The sequence below is a fragment of the Hyaena hyaena genome, unplaced genomic scaffold (assembly GCF_003009895.1).
Source record: "Hyaena hyaena isolate Hyena2069 unplaced genomic scaffold, ASM300989v1 scaffold_155, whole genome shotgun sequence".
NCBI lineage: Eukaryota > Metazoa > Chordata > Mammalia > Carnivora > Hyaenidae > Hyaena > Hyaena hyaena.
In genome coordinates this window covers 2,717,809-2,736,199 of record NW_024080787.1, presented here as the reverse complement: position 1 = coordinate 2,736,199, position 18,391 = coordinate 2,717,809, and the positions used below count along the sequence as shown (strand labels likewise).

General features: G+C 53.9%; 2 protein-coding genes across 9 annotated transcripts in view; one reads left to right on the top strand and one right to left on the bottom strand.

Annotated features, from left to right (window-relative positions):
• Positions 1-4,636, top strand: part of DNASE1 (deoxyribonuclease 1) — a 51,935-nt gene extending 47,299 nt beyond the window's left edge. For 3 of the 8 annotated variants that reach the window (XM_039239287.1, XM_039239285.1, XM_039239284.1), the window contains 9 exons: positions 1,807-1,890; positions 2,308-2,455; positions 2,762-2,850; positions 2,945-3,028; positions 3,306-3,421; positions 3,583-3,695; positions 3,766-3,920; positions 4,195-4,291; positions 4,397-4,636. In XM_039239287.1, coding sequence (XP_039095218.1) covers positions 2,309-2,455; positions 2,762-2,850; positions 2,945-3,028; positions 3,306-3,421; positions 3,583-3,695; positions 3,766-3,920; positions 4,195-4,291; positions 4,397-4,450 — 855 coding nt within the window. In that variant the 5' untranslated portion in view covers positions 1,807-1,890; position 2,308 and the 3' untranslated portion in view covers positions 4,451-4,636. Of the gene's footprint in view, positions 1-1,806; positions 1,891-2,307; positions 2,456-2,761; positions 2,851-2,944; positions 3,029-3,256; positions 3,422-3,582; positions 3,696-3,765; positions 3,921-4,194; positions 4,292-4,396 lie in introns of those variants that run through there. The other 5 variants (XM_039239288.1, XM_039239286.1, XM_039239283.1 and 2 more) reach the window with 3 other exon arrangements.
• Positions 4,568-18,391, bottom strand: part of TRAP1 (TNF receptor associated protein 1) — a 45,124-nt gene continuing 31,300 nt past the window's right edge. Inside the window, exons 10-18 of the mRNA XM_039239281.1 lie at positions 17,891-18,011; positions 16,398-16,467; positions 13,680-13,827; positions 10,052-10,237; positions 9,524-9,662; positions 8,423-8,508; positions 6,442-6,587; positions 4,938-5,010; positions 4,568-4,814 (exon numbers count right to left, since the gene is read on the bottom strand). Coding sequence (XP_039095212.1) covers positions 4,713-4,814; positions 4,938-5,010; positions 6,442-6,587; positions 8,423-8,508; positions 9,524-9,662; positions 10,052-10,237; positions 13,680-13,827; positions 16,398-16,467; positions 17,891-18,011 — 1,071 coding nt within the window. The 3' untranslated portion in view covers positions 4,568-4,712. The remainder of the gene's footprint in view (positions 4,815-4,937; positions 5,011-6,441; positions 6,588-8,422; positions 8,509-9,523; positions 9,663-10,051; positions 10,238-13,679; positions 13,828-16,397; positions 16,468-17,890; positions 18,012-18,391) is intronic.

Genomic DNA, 18,391 nt, shown 5'->3' with positions numbered 1-18,391 from the left:
CCGGGTCCTGCACCGGATACACCCTTGGTCTCGCCTGCTGGTAGGGATGTGGATTTTGATGCTTAAAAACTCAGAGATTGAGAACAGAAGGAGCACTCGGACCTTTGTAAAGGCTGTCGGGCCTCCTGGCAGCCTGGGGGCCAGGCCACCTGATTCCACCACACGAGGGACCCACGGACTGACTGGTGCAGTGCCAGCCGTCTGTCCGCATGTTTTCATTACCTCGGGCTCCTGGTCTTGTTGCTTTACCTTCTGATCGGTTTTTTTTGTCCCCTTTGTGACCTCCTGTTCCCTGACGAGCTGGTCTGCACTTTCCTGCCAGCTGCCTGGAGCCACGCCTGTTCCCTGTCCTCCACCTCCCCCAGCCCTGCACCGTCTTCACTGAGAGAACCTTCAGTCCCAGGAGGAGACCTGCCCTTCCACTCACAGGGCTGTCCTTGGAGACACCCCTCCCCCCCCCAGATGGGGTGAACACTGGCTCCCAGATCTCCACGTCCTAATCCCTGGACCTGTGAATGTGCACTCTGGTCAAAACTGACTCTGATCTTATTTATTTTTTTAGTGTTTTATTTATTTCTGAGAGAGACAGACAGACAGTGTGAGCAGGGGAGGGTCGGAGAGAGAGGGAGACACAGAATCTGAAACAGGCTCCAGGCTCTGAGCTGTCAGCACACAGCCCATACGGGGCTCAAACCCATGAACCGTGAGGTCATGACCTGAGCTGAAGTCAGACACTCAACCGACTGAGCCACCCAGGCCTCCCCAGCTCACTCTGATCTTGAGATGGGGAGAAGATCCTGATTCTCCGGGAGGACCCTGAATTCCATCCCATCTCGAATGAGGGGCAGAGAGAACGGACTCGGGAGAGAGAGCAGCAGCAGGACAGGGGCAGAGACGGGGTACAGCCACGGCCTCAGCAGGCCTGGGATGCAGGGCTGGGATGCAGGGGACCTTCCCCTCACGGCTCTCCCCCCTCGCAGCCCCTGTGACATCTTGGATTTCTGTCTCTGGCCTCTACGACTATTAGAGAATAAACTTCTGTCCACCTAAGCCACTAGCTTTCGGGTGATGCCGCCAGCTTTTTGGTGACTTGTTTCAGGAGTCACAGACCATGAGTAAATTAAGGGAGAATTAAGGATTCCAAAAAAAAATGGGATGAGGCCGGGCCCAGAGCCTGAGCTGCTTGACCGTGTCCCTGTCACCCGGGGTCACCTACACCTGGAACACACACCTCTTTACCCTTCGGGTCCCTGCTGCCTTGCTGGCAACTGAGGTGGTCCCGTGTGCTCCCTGAAGAGCCTGACCTGTGGCCCGTTTGCCTGCCTCTCACACTGGTCACTAAGTAGGGAGCAGTGGTCGTGGTGCTGAGGGACTCGGCCGTAGAGGGGATGGCTGGCTTCCACCTGTAGCTCCAAGGTCGTCTCCACACCGGAGCACAGCCGGGCCGCCCTCCAGCGCACACCTGCTTCCTCTCCATCCCTGGGAGAGCAGCATGTGTGAAGGACGAGGGCACCTTTGGCCCTTTCGTTAGACTTTAAAACCAAGTGCAAATATTATCAGGTGCTCCTGATACAACCCGTGTCTGTTGAAATAAATACATGGCAGCCATCCGTGACAGGCAGCACCATTGTTCTGTGTCCCCTAGGCGATGCCCTGGGAAAGGTCAAGGCTGCCTAAACCTTTAAAACCCTCGGAGGGACGACGAGCATTCTCAGTGCTGGGGTTCAGAGGTGCGACTCTGCATGGGCCTTTCAGCTGTTTTTTGATCCACTTCCCTTTGTAAATGGTTTATTTTTTTCCTTAAAGCAGCAACAGGAGAAACTTGATACTGATCAGAGGATCCCTCATTCTTGTCAGGATTCCTGTGTCCTTGTAGAAGTTGATCTTCAGGTAAGTACTGCCCCGAGGGCAGCGTGACATGTGGCCTGTGGAAGGTGGATGCCAGGCCCAGAGGCCCCTCAGGGTCCCTCTGTGTGACTGACCAGTCCTGTCTGCGTGGGTGCCCTGAGCAGGGAGAGCAGTGAGCCAGTGTCCCACAGAGGGCCAGAGGCCGCCTCGGGCTGGCACCTCATACAAGCACTTGTCTTCTGGTGGGTGGAAACCCTGGGCTCCATCACATAGGTGTCTGGCCTCCAGATACTGAGAAGGTTCTGAGAGTCATCCTGGCCTGCTCAGCACCGCCCACAAAGACAGGATTTACTCAGCCTAGGGTGCCACCAGCCCCATGCAGCTGGATCCAGAGGGAGGATGGATCTCTGTCTGTCTCTGCCCTCCCCAAACTTTCATGCAAACACGCCTCCCCTCCAGGATGAGGGCTGCCAGGCTGATGGTGGCACTGTTTGCCCTGGCTGGCCTACTGCACGTGGCCCTGTCACTGAGAATTGCAGCCTTCAACATCCGCACTTTTGGGGAAACCAAGATGTCCAATGCCACTCTTTCCAACTACGTTGTACAGGTAGGTCTAGGCCGGCCTGTCTCTGAGGAATCCCAGGGGTGGATGTGGGGTAACAGGCCCTGGGAACACTGGGCCAGCAGGCAGTCCTAAGGATGGCCACAGATTGGGGAGCTGAGAGCCTCTGGTGACAGGAGGGCCCCCATCTGGCAGCAGAGTCCCAGGCAAAGGTGTCAGACCAAACCATGACACAAAAGTGCCCCAGGGAGCAGTGGCTCTGGCCCCATGGGGACCAGGAGCAAGCAGGGCCCGGACACCCCCATGGCAGCCCAACCTGCCCTTCTGAGCACCCCGTGGCCCTGTCTGCAGATCCTGAATCGCTATGACATCGCTGTGATCCAGGAAGTCAGAGACAGCCACCTGACAGCTGTGGGAAGGCTGTTGGACGTACTCAATCAGTGGGTGATGGTGATGGGGTCCTGGGGAGGCACGGAGCCCTACTGTAGGCAGCAGAAGGGCTCCCTGACTGTGACATGTGTCTCCTCAATCCAGGGATGACCCAAATGCCTTCCACTTTGTGGTCAGCGAGCCGCTGGGACGCAACAGCTACAAGGAACGCTACCTCTTCGTGTTCAGGTAAAGCCCTAGTGCCGAGACGTGGGCTCCTCCCAGAGGGTGCAGGTGGAAGCCCAAGGGTGCTCTAGAGGTCCGTGGGCCCCTCTGCTCCTCCCACCGTAGGTAGCAGTCTTCCTACGGGGGAGGAACTGGGGGCCCCAGCACGGGTTGCATCCCTGGGGCCCCCCTTAGCATGTAGAGAGGCAGGCGGGGTGCAGGCGGGAGATCTGAGCCCCAGTGTGTTTGCAGAGGTGTGGTGGTACCCCCAATCTTGGGCTAATGGCCTGGACTTCCCCAGACCTGACCAGGTGTCCGTGCTGGACACCTACCAGTATGACGACGGCTGTGAGCCCTGCGGGAACGACACCTTCAGCCGAGAGCCCAGCATCGTCAGGTTCTTCTCCCCACTCACTGGTGCGCAGCCCTTCCCAGGGCCCCCGGCAGGCTCTGGTCCTGTGGCCCCTAGTGCTTTGTTTGGTCTTAAGTTGAAGTAACTCAGGAACATCCATCCCCTTGCGTCGGATTCCTGCTCCCGCCCCCAGGCCCTGGAGTTTAGCACAACCCCATCTCCACAGAGGTCAGAGAGTTTGCCATTGTTCCCCTGCACGCGGCCCCACTGGACGCTGTGGCTGAGATGGACGCTCTCTATGACGTGTACCTGGACGTGCGGCGGAAGTGGGACCTGGAGGTGAGCCCCCAGCCTGGGCGCGGAGGCACCGGTTGTGCACCCAGGCCCACCAGCTGGTGTTTCCTTGTAGGATGTCCTGCTGATGGGTGACTTCAACGCTGGCTGTAGCTACGTGGCCCCCTCCCAGTGGTCATCCATCCGCCTGCGCACAAGCCCTGCCTTCCAGTGGCTGATCCCCGACACCGCAGACACCACTGCCACCTCTACACACTGTGCCTACGACAGGTAGGCAGGGATGAGGTTGCCTTCACTGGCAGCCTGGACTCCTACGTCCAGGTTCCCAAGACCTGGGTCAGGCCACATCCTGAACCGCCGTGTGAGGCCCTAGTGCCCAGGGTGGCGGAGGTGCTCCCAGTCCTTGGCTCATTGAGCCAAGGCCACGCCAGGGCCTGAGGGGCTGCATGGCAGACCCTGACCAGAGACCAAGAGAGGTGCTAAGGGTGTGTGCTGGCGGCCAGCCCCGGGTCTGACCGGGACCCTCGCACGTGCGGTGCTGCAGGATCGTGGTGGCGGGCACCCTGCTCCAGCGAGCTGTCGTCCCGGAATCGGCCGCCCCCTTCAACTTCCAAGCTGCATTTGGCCTGAGCGACCAGCTGGTATGTGTCTTCCTGTCTGCAGCTCTAATGGGGCCAGGACAGATCCGCGGGCTCAGGCGACGCAGAATACAGCATGGCAGGCAGGCTTGTCCTGTTTTCCCACAGGCCCAGGCCATCAGTGACCATTACCCTGTGGAGGTGACGCTAAAGAAAGCCTGATGTGAATGGGGCCCTCTCCCTGTGGCACCTGCAGTTCGTGGAAGGACGGAAATGGGCCTTTTGTCACTATTTCTAGTTCCACTGTGAGCACGGGGTTAATGAAACAGAGACACCTACCCACCTTCTCTACCCAAAGAAAGTTTAATACTTAGATTAAGCAAATAAAGCTCAAAGGGGCTGTTCTCATCGGTGGCATCTAGTCCTTCATCCCCAGCTGCCTCTTCCCATCTGTTGGCCTCTGCTTGAGCTCTTTCCCTGCCCCTCAGTGGCGTTCCAGAGCCTTGACAAGTAGGTGGTTCAGGCGGCCCACCATGGATCGGGGGTCATCGACAAGGCCTGCAGCGATCATGGCGTTCTCGTAGATCTGAAAGGCAGGCAGGATAGCCGCGTTAGTGGGAGGGCAAGGCCCCGCAGAGAGAAGGAAGGGAGAGCACTGTCTGCTCAAGGGAAGATGGAGGCTCCAGAATTCAGTCTCCGAAAGACTCACCTGATCAACCAGCAGCTGGGCCAGGTCAGGCTCGCTCTCTCTCAGCTGACTCAGCTTCTTGATCAGCGTGTGTCTGCAGCACAGAAAACACCCTAAGTCAGGGCCGGGCTCTGCATAACCAGCACAAAGGCCTCCGTGTTCTGAGGACTTTTTTGGAACAGTCAGAAAACACGTAGTAGGATGGTCCAGTATAAGAAAAAAGGCATGTAATGATCAATTTCAGTTGACAGACCCAGAAAACCAAGAGAATATAAACATTAGTAAGAGGAATTTAATATATGAAAAGGATTTGTATTAGTTGGCAAAAACCCTACTTTAAAAAAAAAAATCTATTAATATAAATGTATTTGGATTAAGACGACGACATGGCCCAGAGGTGAAAGTACTTATAAGGCTCCAGCAATTGGACCGCTGGCTCTAGAAAACGAAAGGGCAACAGCTCTGCAAGAGTGGACAGCGTCTGTAACAGGTTGATGCTCACGTGAGAACGTAAGGGAAGCTGGTACTTAGGACATAGACCGTGTAAGAGCTCAAAAGGTAGGGTAACTGGCCAGTCACCCAGAACACAGCTGGATTCCTTATACCAAAATAAATACATTTTGAGGAAAACAGGGAAGAGATGTTTTATAATTTCAGGAGAGAAAAATTTCTGAAGGAAAATGCAAACACACAAGTCAAAGAAATAGTGATCACTATAAAAATTGCAATTTTTTCTGCATAGGAAGTAAAATTACATATACTACCTGATCTTATTCCCAAGAAACCTCCATCAAAATTGTAATTTTTCAAATGGCCAAAATTGAGAACTTTGGTATGGGGCGCCTGGGTGGATCAGATCACGATCCAGGGTTGTGGGATTGAGCCCCACATTGAATTCCACACTCCGCTCAGAGATTCTCTCTGCCCCTCTCCCCAGTGGACACTCTCAAAGGAAGAAAAAAAAAAAGGCAAAGGACAGTCTTAGAGGACATGTCACAAGAAAACCAAGCCAAAGAAAGGACAGTCAACGTAGGGCCTTGGGGATTTGTGTGCTGTGCGAGCAGTGGGCATGTCCTCGTCCAGCTGTGGGCATCTAGGCCATGAACCTCAGGGAAAAGCACGAGCAGGGGCCAGCTAGGGACAAAAGTGTTCAGAGCAGCCTGTTCCCACCAGCCCCCAAAGCCCATCAAAACAGCATAAATACAGAGTGTTGAGTATCAGGCAGCTGTAAACTAGCCACCCTCCCCACGTGGACTGTCTCATGCCCAGTCAAGGAAGCAGGACTGCAAAAATGCACACAGTGACTGCACACACATAAAAGTTCCAAACCGGCACCACAGAGCTTTTTCAAGGATGCATGAATAGATGGTACAACCACGGCGAGATGAGATGACCATCCCTGCCTTGAGGGCTCTGGTGACCTCTGAGGACACGGACAGACTCTAGTGGGAAACGGGGGCATCTGAACATACACATTCACCACCTGGCAGGTCAGAAACGCGCGTGCGCGTGCCGGCGGCCCTACCTGGGGTTGATCTCCAGTGTGGGCTGCAGGAGCTGAGCGCGCTCCTCCTGGGTCTTGGCCAGCTGCTGCATGCGCAGGAAGTGGCGGGCGGCCCCCATCTCCAGCACAGTGATCATGGCCGGGTGCGTGTCCAGTCGGAGAGTCATCTACAAGCAAGGCCAGGGACCAGGGGGGAGGGAGGAGCTGGAGGCAGGGGCCCCTGGGCTGCAGGGTCTGGACCATCCGTGAAGCTGCCCCAGGTGACACCGAGAATGCCGGTCTCCGGGGAGGCCCCTCCCTTGCATTATCAAGAAAAGAGCCTGAACTGCTGCCACACCAAGTTCCTGGAACAGATCCGGACTGGGGATTCCCTCCTCCTGTATTTGCTGCCAAAGCTACTCTAATATGTCAGTTCCTGTCCCAGATCCATCTCACCTGGGTTATGTCATCTCGGCTACCCAGGGTCCACTGCCGAGTCCCATAACTGTCTAGGACCCTACAAGCCGGCTGCTGCCCTGCCCAAGGCCCCAGCCTCTCCAGTCTGCCCTCCTATCCTGCTGGTCCCAATGGCCTGAGTTCCCACGGGCCTGGATTTTACCCAGTTCACCGGCCACCAAGTGTTCACGATCCTGCTCCCGTGGGCCTCTCCCTTGTCCACCCACAGGCTCTGGGCTTCCAGACTCAGGCCAGACTTGTCCCACCCTGCTGGGCCCACCGCGCAGGAATGGAGAACCTGAGCTGGGAATCAAGTCCAGCTCCTCGACTCCTGGCGGTGTGACGTGGGGAAGTGGTCCACCTCGCTTCCTTCGTGGGTCAGATGCAGTCATTCTACTTAGCTCACAGGTCACCCTGGACGAGTGCACGGTGTAAACCACGTGTCACAAAGAGCAATCCCAGCTGACGCCTCTCCTGGAGCTGCCTCCTCTGCTCTTGGCCGCTCCCACCCTGCACACCTTTGAGGCCACACCTGGATGTGTGCCAGTGCCCTTGCAGTGGACACCTGCCCTCTGGCTACTATGGCTTTCTCTTAGAGGTCTGAGCTGGACTGATCGGTTGCCAGCTGTTCTGTATAGAACTTGAGACACTTGTACGTTTCTGCCCAGAGCAGCACGTACACAATCATGGGGCCTTAGCGGGCTACTACTCCCTATGTGGCCTCAGGATCAGAAGTGGCCCTTCTGTTCCTGATGCCAGGAGGGATTAACTTGCCTCACCTTCTTGAGCCAGACCTGGCTGGCCCCCTGGAATAGATCAGGGAGGGAAGAGAAATGTGCCAGATCCCCAGGCTCCCAAGACCGTGAGACACGATAAGAGAAGCAGGAAAAACCCAGCTGGCTGGGGACTGGGCTTAGGCAGACTTCATGACTCCCCAGAGATCACACACGGGGGGGGTCATGTATCGCCCCGGTGGGAACAGTTAGCTAGAAGCCTCAGCTGAGGGGAGGAAGCTGTGCCCAGTACGGTCAGTCAGGACCCCAACCAGGCTGTTCACCGCGGGGCTCCCCCAGCCAGAAGATTGGATGTTGTGAGCACCCGATTTGATGTATGAACCCTTCTCTGTTCTCTACACTCTCCCCCTTTTTATGTTACTCTAATTGTTTAATTCTGTATATTCCCTTTCCCTTATACTTAAAGCTTTTCTCCACATAACACAATGTGTGGCTCTTGTGAGTTACTATTATTCAGAACACTGGCTCGCAGAGACCCAGACCTCTACGAACCTGAGCTGGATAGTAAGCTGCCCAGGTCCTTGGCCACCACAGTCCCTTGGGGGCAGCTAGCTGGGGATCCCCTCTTTTCTCTGCTTCCACCTGCTCTAGAGTGGCACACGTACACCCCTGGGCACAAGCATGTGTGCACCCAGGGACGGCAGCAATGCACCCGTCTCCACCTCAGATCGTGGCCTCAGTGGCTGCCAGAAGGGCATCCACAGGGCCAGCGACTCGGCCGGCAGCTGTGAAGTCCCAGAGGGCCGTGGTGGCCTGTCTCCGGAAGGCCTCACCTTCACATTGGTGACACGTGACCCCAGCGCATTTCTCATCCAGGCCATCAGGTCCTCCGTCTCCTTCTCAGACAGGCGGTCACCAGCTACAGGAGGGCAGAAGGGAGTGAGCTCAGAACTGCCATCTGTGTGCCTCCCACACCACGGGATCCCATGGGAGGCCTGAAATGCGGATGCCTCAACGCTGAGTTTCAAGAAGGCTCCTCCACCCCTGCCAGCCACCAGCACAAAGACGGAGGCTTCCCACAGGCCCTTCATCTGAAAGTAAGCAGGTAAAGTTGGACCCCACTTTGGGGGCACTTGGCTGCCCGATTAAGTGGAGCACGCGACTCTTGATCTCAGGGTCAGGAATTCAAGCCCTATGCTGGGTGTGGAGACTATTTAATAATAATTTTTTTAAAAAAGGGCATCTTTGTTTGCCTGAGGCCCATATACTTTTGTGAGAGCTTTAAAAAGAATCTCTAGGGTCGGTTGAGCTTCCGACCAGCTCAAGTCATGATCTCACAGTTCATAGGTTCGAGCCCCGCGTCAGGCTCTGTGCTGAGAGCCAGCTCAGAACCTGGAGCCTGTTTCGGATTCTGTGTCTCCCTCTCTCTCTGACCCTCCCCTGCTCATGCGGTCTCTCTCCTCTCATAAATAAATAAAACAAAACAAAAAAAGACAATCTCTAGGGGCATCTGTGTGGCTCAGTTAGTTGGTTAAGCATCGGATTCTTGATTTTGGCTCAGGTCATGATCCCACAATTTGTGCTAACAGCACAGAGCCTGCTTGGGATTCTCTCTCCCCCTTTTTCTGTCCCTGCCCTGCTCATTCTCAAAATAAGTAAACATTAAAAGAAAAAGTCCATTTCTGATTCTGTAGGAAGCCAAGGTGGAGGGAGCACTGGAGAGAGCCCTGGATCTTAACAAACATTTTCCATTCATCATGAAGACGGTCCCCAGCAGCTTCCTCTATGCAAGTTGGGGACCCCAGATATAAATGAAGAGAAAAAAAATTCCATATAAACCCACCACTGTAGGACCCAAGAGGCCCTCTCAGCCTCCCTTGCACCCCCAGGCCACTGCCCACACCTGGGCCCAGAGAAAAGGGGAGGCAGCCAACCTGGGGATGTGTCCTCCAACTTCTCCTCCTTATAGTGATCAACAACGATGTCTGTCTCCACGGAGATCAGCTTCTTCTTGTCAAACTCACGAAGGTGGAGCAAGGTCAGTTCATCGAATTGCTCGTAGCAGAAGAGAACCTACAAGGGCCCAAGAGCACTGGCGTGGGGTCTGGCTAAGTCTTGCCCGCAGCAGGATAGGGTGAAGCATGAGGCCAGGGCTGGGGCCCGCGTCCAGAAAGGCTTAACAGGGACCCTGGGGCTTCCTTGGCCTCAATGATACAGTGCTTCACCAGAAGGTCCTGAGGCGGCCTTAGCTACATTGAACAGTAGGAAAAGTGACTCTAAAAGGAGCCCCATGTCACCTTCCAGAGACACACAAACTAATGGCAGCTAGGCTGGGCCTCTGGGTCCCTGAACACCAGTTGCCTCGCGCTGCTTGCCTCTCCCGAGTCCCTGGCACGTTCAGCCACTGTCAGGGGCTCAGACCCCGCTTAACCCATCCTGGCTCCAACCTGTGGCTCACCCACCTCCATGTTTTTCTGCTTCATGGCTTCGTAGTAGGGTGAATGCTCGGCCAGGTGCCGGTTGGGGGCACACAGGTAGTAGATGGTACGAGTGCCAGCTTGCATGCGGCTGGCATAGTCCGGGAGACTGGTCAGCTGCCCAGCGGGCAGTGCCGAGGATTCGTACCTTAGCAGCTTTGCGATATCCTCCTGCAGACAAAGGCCAGGTCACTCATGTTCTGAAAGCTTCCCAGCCGCTTTCCATAGACTTTGGAAGCCTATGGCTCTGGAGAGGAAGGCCTCTGGCTGGCCTTACCCCTGGCCCAAGGACGGCACTCAGCCGCTGGGGGTCTGTGGGGACTCCGATGCTATCTGTCGGGTCCCACATCAAATGTTCGGGGGACCCCGGAAAGAACCTTCACCATAACTGGTCCAGGGCCCTGTGGAGAAGGGCTTTCTGATAACACCCGTTCTAGAACACTGGTGTACTGCCAGACACCATGGCAGACACGTTCCGAGACCCAGCATCCCCCATCCATCCCCGCCTCCTGGACACATGGATGTGAGAAGGAGGCCGCATTCCTAGCCTTCCTCACAGCAGGGACTAACGCCAGCCAGTGGGGTAAAAATGACAGTGAGCATGTATTAAAGGGGGGGGGCTGGTCCTCCGCCATCCTGTTGGCTAAAAATCAATGTGCCCGCTAGTATCATATCCCTTGATGTGGGAGATGTCTAAGGATGGAGAAGTGGCAATAAGCTGGGGCCCGCGGTCCTGATGCCACTAGCCAGCTTGTGACTTGAGACCTAAACTCTGCCTCATGTACACCACTGACTTCTCCCTGATCATCTGGCACAGATGGGGGGGAGGGCATGTGGAAGAATGTGGAGCCTGTCCAGAGACGATGTCCCAATCAAGTGGCATGAGGGGGATGGAAATGCCACCCAGGTGCTATTAGGCAGAAATACGGTACCTGACAGCACGCGCAAGTACCGGCAGGCCTCCGCCAAGAGCTGCTGCAGTCCGCCACCAGCAGGGAGGGCGGGGAAGAGGTGGCAGCAGCCATGGCCTCAGCACGCCAGGCCCCTAGGCCCACCCCCCACTGCCCGAAGACCCTCCTGGGGGACCCCAGACGCCCAGTCATCTCCTTCCTCACGATGCAATCTCCACCCTGAGAATTCCTGCTAAATGGGCACAGGTGTCTTTTTGGGGAAACGAGAATTTTCTGAACTGGGTGCCCGTGGTTGCACAACTTGTGAATTTATGAAGGGTCACTGAATTGTTCACTTTGAAAGTGTGAATTTTATGGTATATGAAGTTATGTGGCAATTTATAATTGCCAAAAAAAGTTTATGGAATAATCTTTTTTTTAATAGTTAACTTATTTTTGGATGAAATTCCTAAATGTAAGTCAGTAAACCACCAAAATCCTAGAGGAGAAAAACAGGCAGCAACCTCTTTGCCCCCAGCCGCTCCAACTTCTTACTAAACAGGTCTCCGGAGACAAGAGAAACAAAAGCAAAAATGAAATACTGGGACCTCATCAAGATAAAAATCTGCACAGTGAAGGAAACAGTCAGCAAAACTAAGAGGCAACCGACTGAATGGGAGAAGACATCTGCAAATGACATACCTGATTAAAGAGCTAGTATCCAAAATTTATAAAGAACTTATCAAACTCAACATCCAAAATATAAATAATCCAGTGAAGAAATGAGCAAAAGACAGGAACAGACACCTCTCCAAAGATGACATCCAGATGGCCAACAGACCCGTGAAATGATGCACAACATCACTCATCAGGGAAATAAAAATCAAAACCACAACGAGACGCCACCTCACACCTGTCAGAATGGCGAAAATGAACAACTCAAACAACAACAGACGCTGGTGGGGGTGCGGAGAAAGGGAACCCCGGTGCGCCGCCGGTGGGCATGCAAACCGGTGCAGCCACTCTGGAAAACAGTACGGACGCTCCTCAAATAATTAATAAAACTACCCTATGACCCAGGAATTGCACTACTAGATATTTATCCAAAGGATACAAAAATGCTGGTTCAAAGGGGCACAGGTACCCCAATGTTTATAGCAGCATTATCAATAGACAAATTATGGAAAAAGCCTAAATGTCCACCAAATGGCAAATGGATAAAGAAGATGTGTGTATATATATATATACACACATATACACACACACACCAGAGTATTATTCAGCAATCAGAAAGAATGAAATCTTTCCATTTGTAACAAAGTGAATGGAACTAGAGGATATTATGCTAAGCAAAATCAGTCAGAGAAAAATAAACATATGACTTCACTCTAAGAAACAAAACAGATGAACAGAGGAAGGCAAGGGAAACTAAGAAACAGGGAGGCCAGCCATGAAAGACTCTTAAACACAGAAAACAAATGGAGGGGTTGCTGGAGGGAGGTGGGTGGGGGATGGACTAAATGGGTGATGGGCACTGAGGAGGGAGATGAGGACTGGGTGTTGTATGTAAGTGATGAATCACTAAATTATACTCCTGAACTCATTACTATACTATATTAAACCTAGATTTAAATAAAATTTTTAAAAATATATTTACTTATTTTTGAGACAGAAAGAGAAAACCCGCACATGACGCGTGACCATGGTGCAGCGCAGAGCCAAACACAGGGCTTGAACTCATGAACTGTGAGATCATGACCTGAGCTGAAGTCAGACACTTAACCAATTGAGCCACCAAAGTGCCCCATGATCATATCATTTGTAAGTATTGAAACTCAACACTGGCCCCTGGGGCACCACATTAAAGGATTTCTACCAGGGGCGCCTGGGTGGCTCAAGCAGTTAAGCTTCTAACCCTGGATTTCAGCTCAGGTCATGGTCTTGAGATTCATGGGTTGGAGTCCTGTGTCGGGCTCTGTACTGACACCATGGAGCCTGCTTGAGATTCTCTCTCTCCGTCTCTGCCCCTCCCCTGCTTGTGCATACACATGTGCGCACTCTGTCTCAAACTAAATAAACATGAAGAAAAGGACAGGATTAGGGCGCTTGGGTGGCTCATTCAGTTGGCTAAACATCCGACTTCGGCTCAGGTCATAATCTTGCAGTGTGTAGATTCGAGCCCCGTTGTCAGGCTCTGGGCTGACAGCTCAGAGCCTGGAGCCTGCTTCAGATTCTGTGTCTCCTTCTCTCTCTGCCCCTCCCCCGCTCATGCTCTGTCTCTCAAAAATAAACAAATGATAGACAGACATACAGATGGATGGATGGATGAATGAATAGAAAAAAAAGAAAAGGATTTCCATCAGTCACACAGAGAACATGCCCTTCCCACCCCAAGAACCAGGCACCTTGCCCTGTCCCCCGCCTTTAGTGATGTCCTGAGCACCATGAACGCTTGTGGGAGGAGACAGTGCACACCCACTTCCTTCCGGCATCAGGTGGGGAAGAGCTTAGTGCTGCGGGACACAGTAAGGAGGCTCCAGGATGTGGCGCTAGGCCTGTTGCATCCCCCATAGCCCTGGAGGCCAAATGCTGCCTTTACTGACCCCTGCACAGTGCCCAGCTGGGTCACGGTCACGTCCCACGAAGCTCAGGTTTCTGGCCTCTACCTGATTCCTCCACAGCCTATAGCAGCCCAGAGAAAGGCCCAGAAACCCAGATCCTACCTTGACCTCTTGTTCAGCAGTGGTTACGATGCCCTCCCTCATGAATAAGCCATAATCTTCAAAAAACTTGGCATATTTTTCAGGATCTTTTTTACTCTGGTCAACAAAGAATTTTATTAGCCTCTGCTGTAGAAGGTCCCGGAGTTTCCTACAAAACAGAAAAGCATTTACCATCAACAAACAACTTTCATGAAAGACAAAAAGGCCAGAATCATATGAAAAATGTTCATTGCCACTAATAATCAAAAAAGCAAAAACATACTATTTTGGTCAAATCCAAAAGCGTGAAGCAAAAAGAAAGGGGAGCCCTGACAAAGCCAGGCTTGGGAGACGCACCCCCAGCAGCAGGAATGTGTACCGACTCCCCACCTTGTGCAGGACCGCAGCCTGGGTTCCAATTGCAGATTACACTGCAGGAAACCCAAACTGGCAAGCTTTATGGACCAGGCATCACACCGTGGTGCACAGGACAGAAGACCATTGTGAACAGCCCCTGGGGCTGAACAGGAAAGGACAGGCTAAATGAACTTAAAAGGCAGGATGGCCATTAAACATCACATTCTCTAGTGGTCTCTGATGACACCAGAAGGTGCTGGAGTTGAAAGCAACACCAGAAAACTCCCAACGTGGATAAATCACGGCGAGCAGTGTGTACGTGTGTGCAAAGACTACACCTGCTTTCTGTACACTGGAACTCTACGGTTAGGAGCAACGCGGTACCCACAGCACACACATCGCAACATGGGTTCACACAGGACACACTGCATGCACATATCCACCCATACACCAGTTTTATAAAACTTGGATTTCTTGGGGAACAGGACGTTTACTGCAGCATTTCATAGTGGCATGAAATTACAAGCAACTTCATGAGTGAAATTAAGAGTGTTCTTTTCTGGGTGCCTGGGATTCAGCTCGGGTCATGATCGCACGGTGTATGGGTTGGAGTCGCACACGGGTGAGCCTGAGCGCCACTCGGGTGAGCTCAAGTCCTGCTTTGGGTGAGCCCGTACTTCTCTCTGTCCCTCATGGGACTGCCCCTTGTGGGGTTCGTGCTCACTTGCGCCCTCTCTCTCTCGAAAAAAAAAAGTATAATTATTTCCTTATTATTTGCCTTTCTTTTAAAAAAAGTGAAATTATGGTGTATTTCTATAATAATCTCAGGTGGGGGCGCGCAACAGATTCCTACTCAACTAAGCTTTCCTCTCTGCTCCCATCCCGAATGACTCAGACCTTTAGCCACAGGGTGGGACGGGACAGCCCCTGCTCCTGGGCTGGGACAGGACATCCAGTCTTAGAAGGGTGTCCATGTAGGGCCACACCTGTGTGGGACACCTGGTGTGGAAGGTCAGAGCCCAAGGACTCCGGAGGAGGGCATCTGGCCCACTGTGTGGCATCAGTGCAGGAGGGGCAGGAGGCACCGACGTGAGGGGAGGGCAGCGGCCGTGGCCGACGCGTTCTGGGGCTGGGGACTGGTCAGAGCTGCGCAGATGAAGGACGACAAGAGGAGTTTCCACACCGTCAAAGAGAGCAGACACGGGCAGGGGGCAAGACCAGGATGTCCCAGTGGTGGTGGCTGGTATTCGGAGAACTCAGCAGACATATGAACAAGTACTGACGCAGGTGCACAGACGCCCATCAACACACGCAGAGTCCACACATTCCTCCGCTCTGACTGCACAGAGGGCCTGGGAGGAGGGACACACCAACGGCAGTGGCGTCTGCAGGGCCCAGACCCTGGCCTCTCAGTACCATTCTCCATTCAGGGGAACCAAGGCTCCTTAAAGGAGTAAGTAATTCCAAGGTCAGGACAAGACACGGGCAGAATACGAGGTGAGCCTGGACCATCTTGTGCCCAAAGCAAGGTGAGGGTGGGTAACGGACACAGCAGCTGGCTCCCTCCTGCTGGCTCGACTGGGGACGGTCTCGGCATCAAGATCCATAATGACAGTTAACAGATTATAACCCAATGAATAAAACGGGAATTCAGTTCCTGCAATCAATTTTAGGTATTAGAAAACGGACACATAGTACAATGCACACACTGAAGCTGGCCGATACCGTCTCCATCATGACAAAGGGGAAAAGAGTAACTGCACACGGAGACGCTGCCAGACACCCCCTCAGCCAAGTGCCACGTGAACCTCACCAGTTACGGGGCTACCTACAAGTGAGGTCCAGGCCCTGCTTGCCAGGCTGCGGTCACTGCTGTTCCTGCACCCGATGCAGGTGGACTCACTGGCCCGGGTGACCTCTCTGTAACTCCGTTTCTGCAACCATGACCTGGGGCTCTAGGCCAACCCACCCCCCCTACCCCCCTCCACCCAAGGATTACAGGGGCCAGAACGGAAAGGCTCCGTCCAGTCTGGGGTGAGAATCCGCACCCGGTACAGCAGCTGCCGCTACAATCAGGACACAGACTGGAGAAATGCAAGCACCGAAGTGCACAGGGAGTCCACAGTGACCTCTCCAGAAGAGCCACCTGTACACCAACAGTGACCATCCTGGACCAGGGTCAGATCTCTCTGTGGTGGTTCTCTGCCTCTTCTACCTCAGAGACAGCATTCCCGGGGTCTCCCGTTCCTCGGCCACCAAGGGAGGACATGTCTCCCTGCACACGGCCCCCCAGATCCAGTCCCATGGCAGCACCACAGTCTGCTGACCACTCCCTCGAGCTCGCTGGGGCCCCTCGTGCCTGCATCTTCCTTCACGGCTTACCTGATTAGCGCGCTCTCCTGGAGGAGCTCCCGACTGAGGTTCAGGGGGATGTCCTCACTGTCCACGACACCTAAGGGAGACACAGGCCCGTCAGGACGGTCCCTGTGCCCGCGGCTCCGCCCGGCCCTCGCCACACGCCCTCAGCCTCCCTGCCAGGCCTCCTCTTCCTCCTTCCAGCCTGACGTGAAGTCCGACCACACATGGTGACAGCCACTGGTGGAGGACAAAGTGGGGAGGCTCACTGGGGCACCATCATCGGCCCCTCCAAGTCCTGCTGACACCCCAGAGCTGGTGCACAGCCCAGGCCGTGACAGTGTGACAAGAAAAGCTGGAAAGGGGGGCTCTGCTGGGGAACAGTTGCTAACATTTCAGGATCAATTTGACACCCTGATGACCACTTCTGGATTCTGTGTTCAAAACCCTAAGTATACTGTGAACATTCTGCACCTCATGTGCTAAGGTGATACAAAGTTTTAGATGAATTCTTTTTAAAATTATTACCTTGCTCAGGGCACCTGGGTGGCTCAGTTGGTTAAGCTTCCGACTTCAGCTCAGGTCATGATCTCTCGGTTTCTGAGTTTGAGCCCCACATTGGGCTCTGTGCTGACAGCTCAGAGCCTGGAGCCTGCTTTGGATTCTGTGTCTCCCTCTCTCTCTGCCCCTCCCCTGGCTCACATTCCATGTCTCTCTCTCTCTCTCTCTCTCTAAAAAATGGAACGTTAAAAACATAAAAATTTTTTAAAAAACTATAATCTCACTCAAATTCAAGACAAGTCATATATAAACCTCAAACTCCTGGAGCACCTGGGGGGCTCAGGCAGTTAAGTGTCTGACTCTTGTTTTCAGCTCTGGTCATGATCTCAAGGTCGTGAGAATGAGCCCCACATCGGGCTCCATGCTGGGCATGGAGCCTACTTGGGATTCTTTCTCTCTGTCCCTCCCCTGCTAGTGCTCTCTCAAAATAAACTTAAAAAAAGTGGGGGAGAGGGGTTGGGGGGGCACCTGGGTGGCTCAGTTGGGTAAGCATCCAACTTAGGCTCAGGTCAAGATCTCACAGTTCAAACCCTGCATCAGGCTCTGTGCTGACAGCTCGGAGCCTGGAGTCTGCTTCAGATTCTGTGTCTCCTTGTCTCTCTGCCCCCCCCCCACTCACATCCTCTCTAAAAAATAAACAGTAAAAAAAACACACACACAACAAAAAACACCTGAGACTCATTACAAGAATTCAGATTAAATGCATTCTGTATCTCTGCCCCACTTCACCCAAGACTAGGTGGTTGGAGGTGGGAAGCTCCCTGGGTGGCGCTAAGCAGCTCCCCAAGACCACAGTGGGTCTGTCCAGCCGCCCCCCCCCCCCCCCCCCCCCCCCCCCCACCGCGGCAGATGAGTGCTCTCTGCTGAGGTTGGCACCACAGGCCACACATGAGGAGCCACTCAGTCTCGGGGCTCCTGGGCTTCAGCTCACACGACGGACACGGGCATCAGTGCCGTACCTCGAACGAAGCGCAGCCACTTGGGCAGGATGTCAGTGGCCTTGGTCTGGATGAGGACCTTGCGGCTGTACAGCGCAATGCTGGAGCCCATCTCCCGGCTCACATCAAACATGGATGGTTTCTGGGGACAAGGAAAGAACAGTGTCAGGGACCCACGAAGAGGCAGGACCTACAAGATCACGTGGGAACACGAGAACAACTAGCTACCCCCTTCTGAGGAGGCCTGTGCCGGGAGCCGCGGGGGGATACGTGGTGACCCAGAGGAAGACAGAGACCAGGGAGGACCCTGATGGAATCTCGGCAGGGAGGGCAGGGCGTGGGCCTTCCCGGGGCACCCACTGCTCCCAACCTATTCCCCCCGAAGGACATAAAGAGCAGCACCCAGCATGTCCCTGCGAACAGAGCCAGGCCTGCTAGGATCAGGGGTCAGCAACAGCAGCCACAGGCCAGACCCAGCTCAGCACCTGGTTTGTGTAGCCCCAGAACAACTTTCCCACTTTT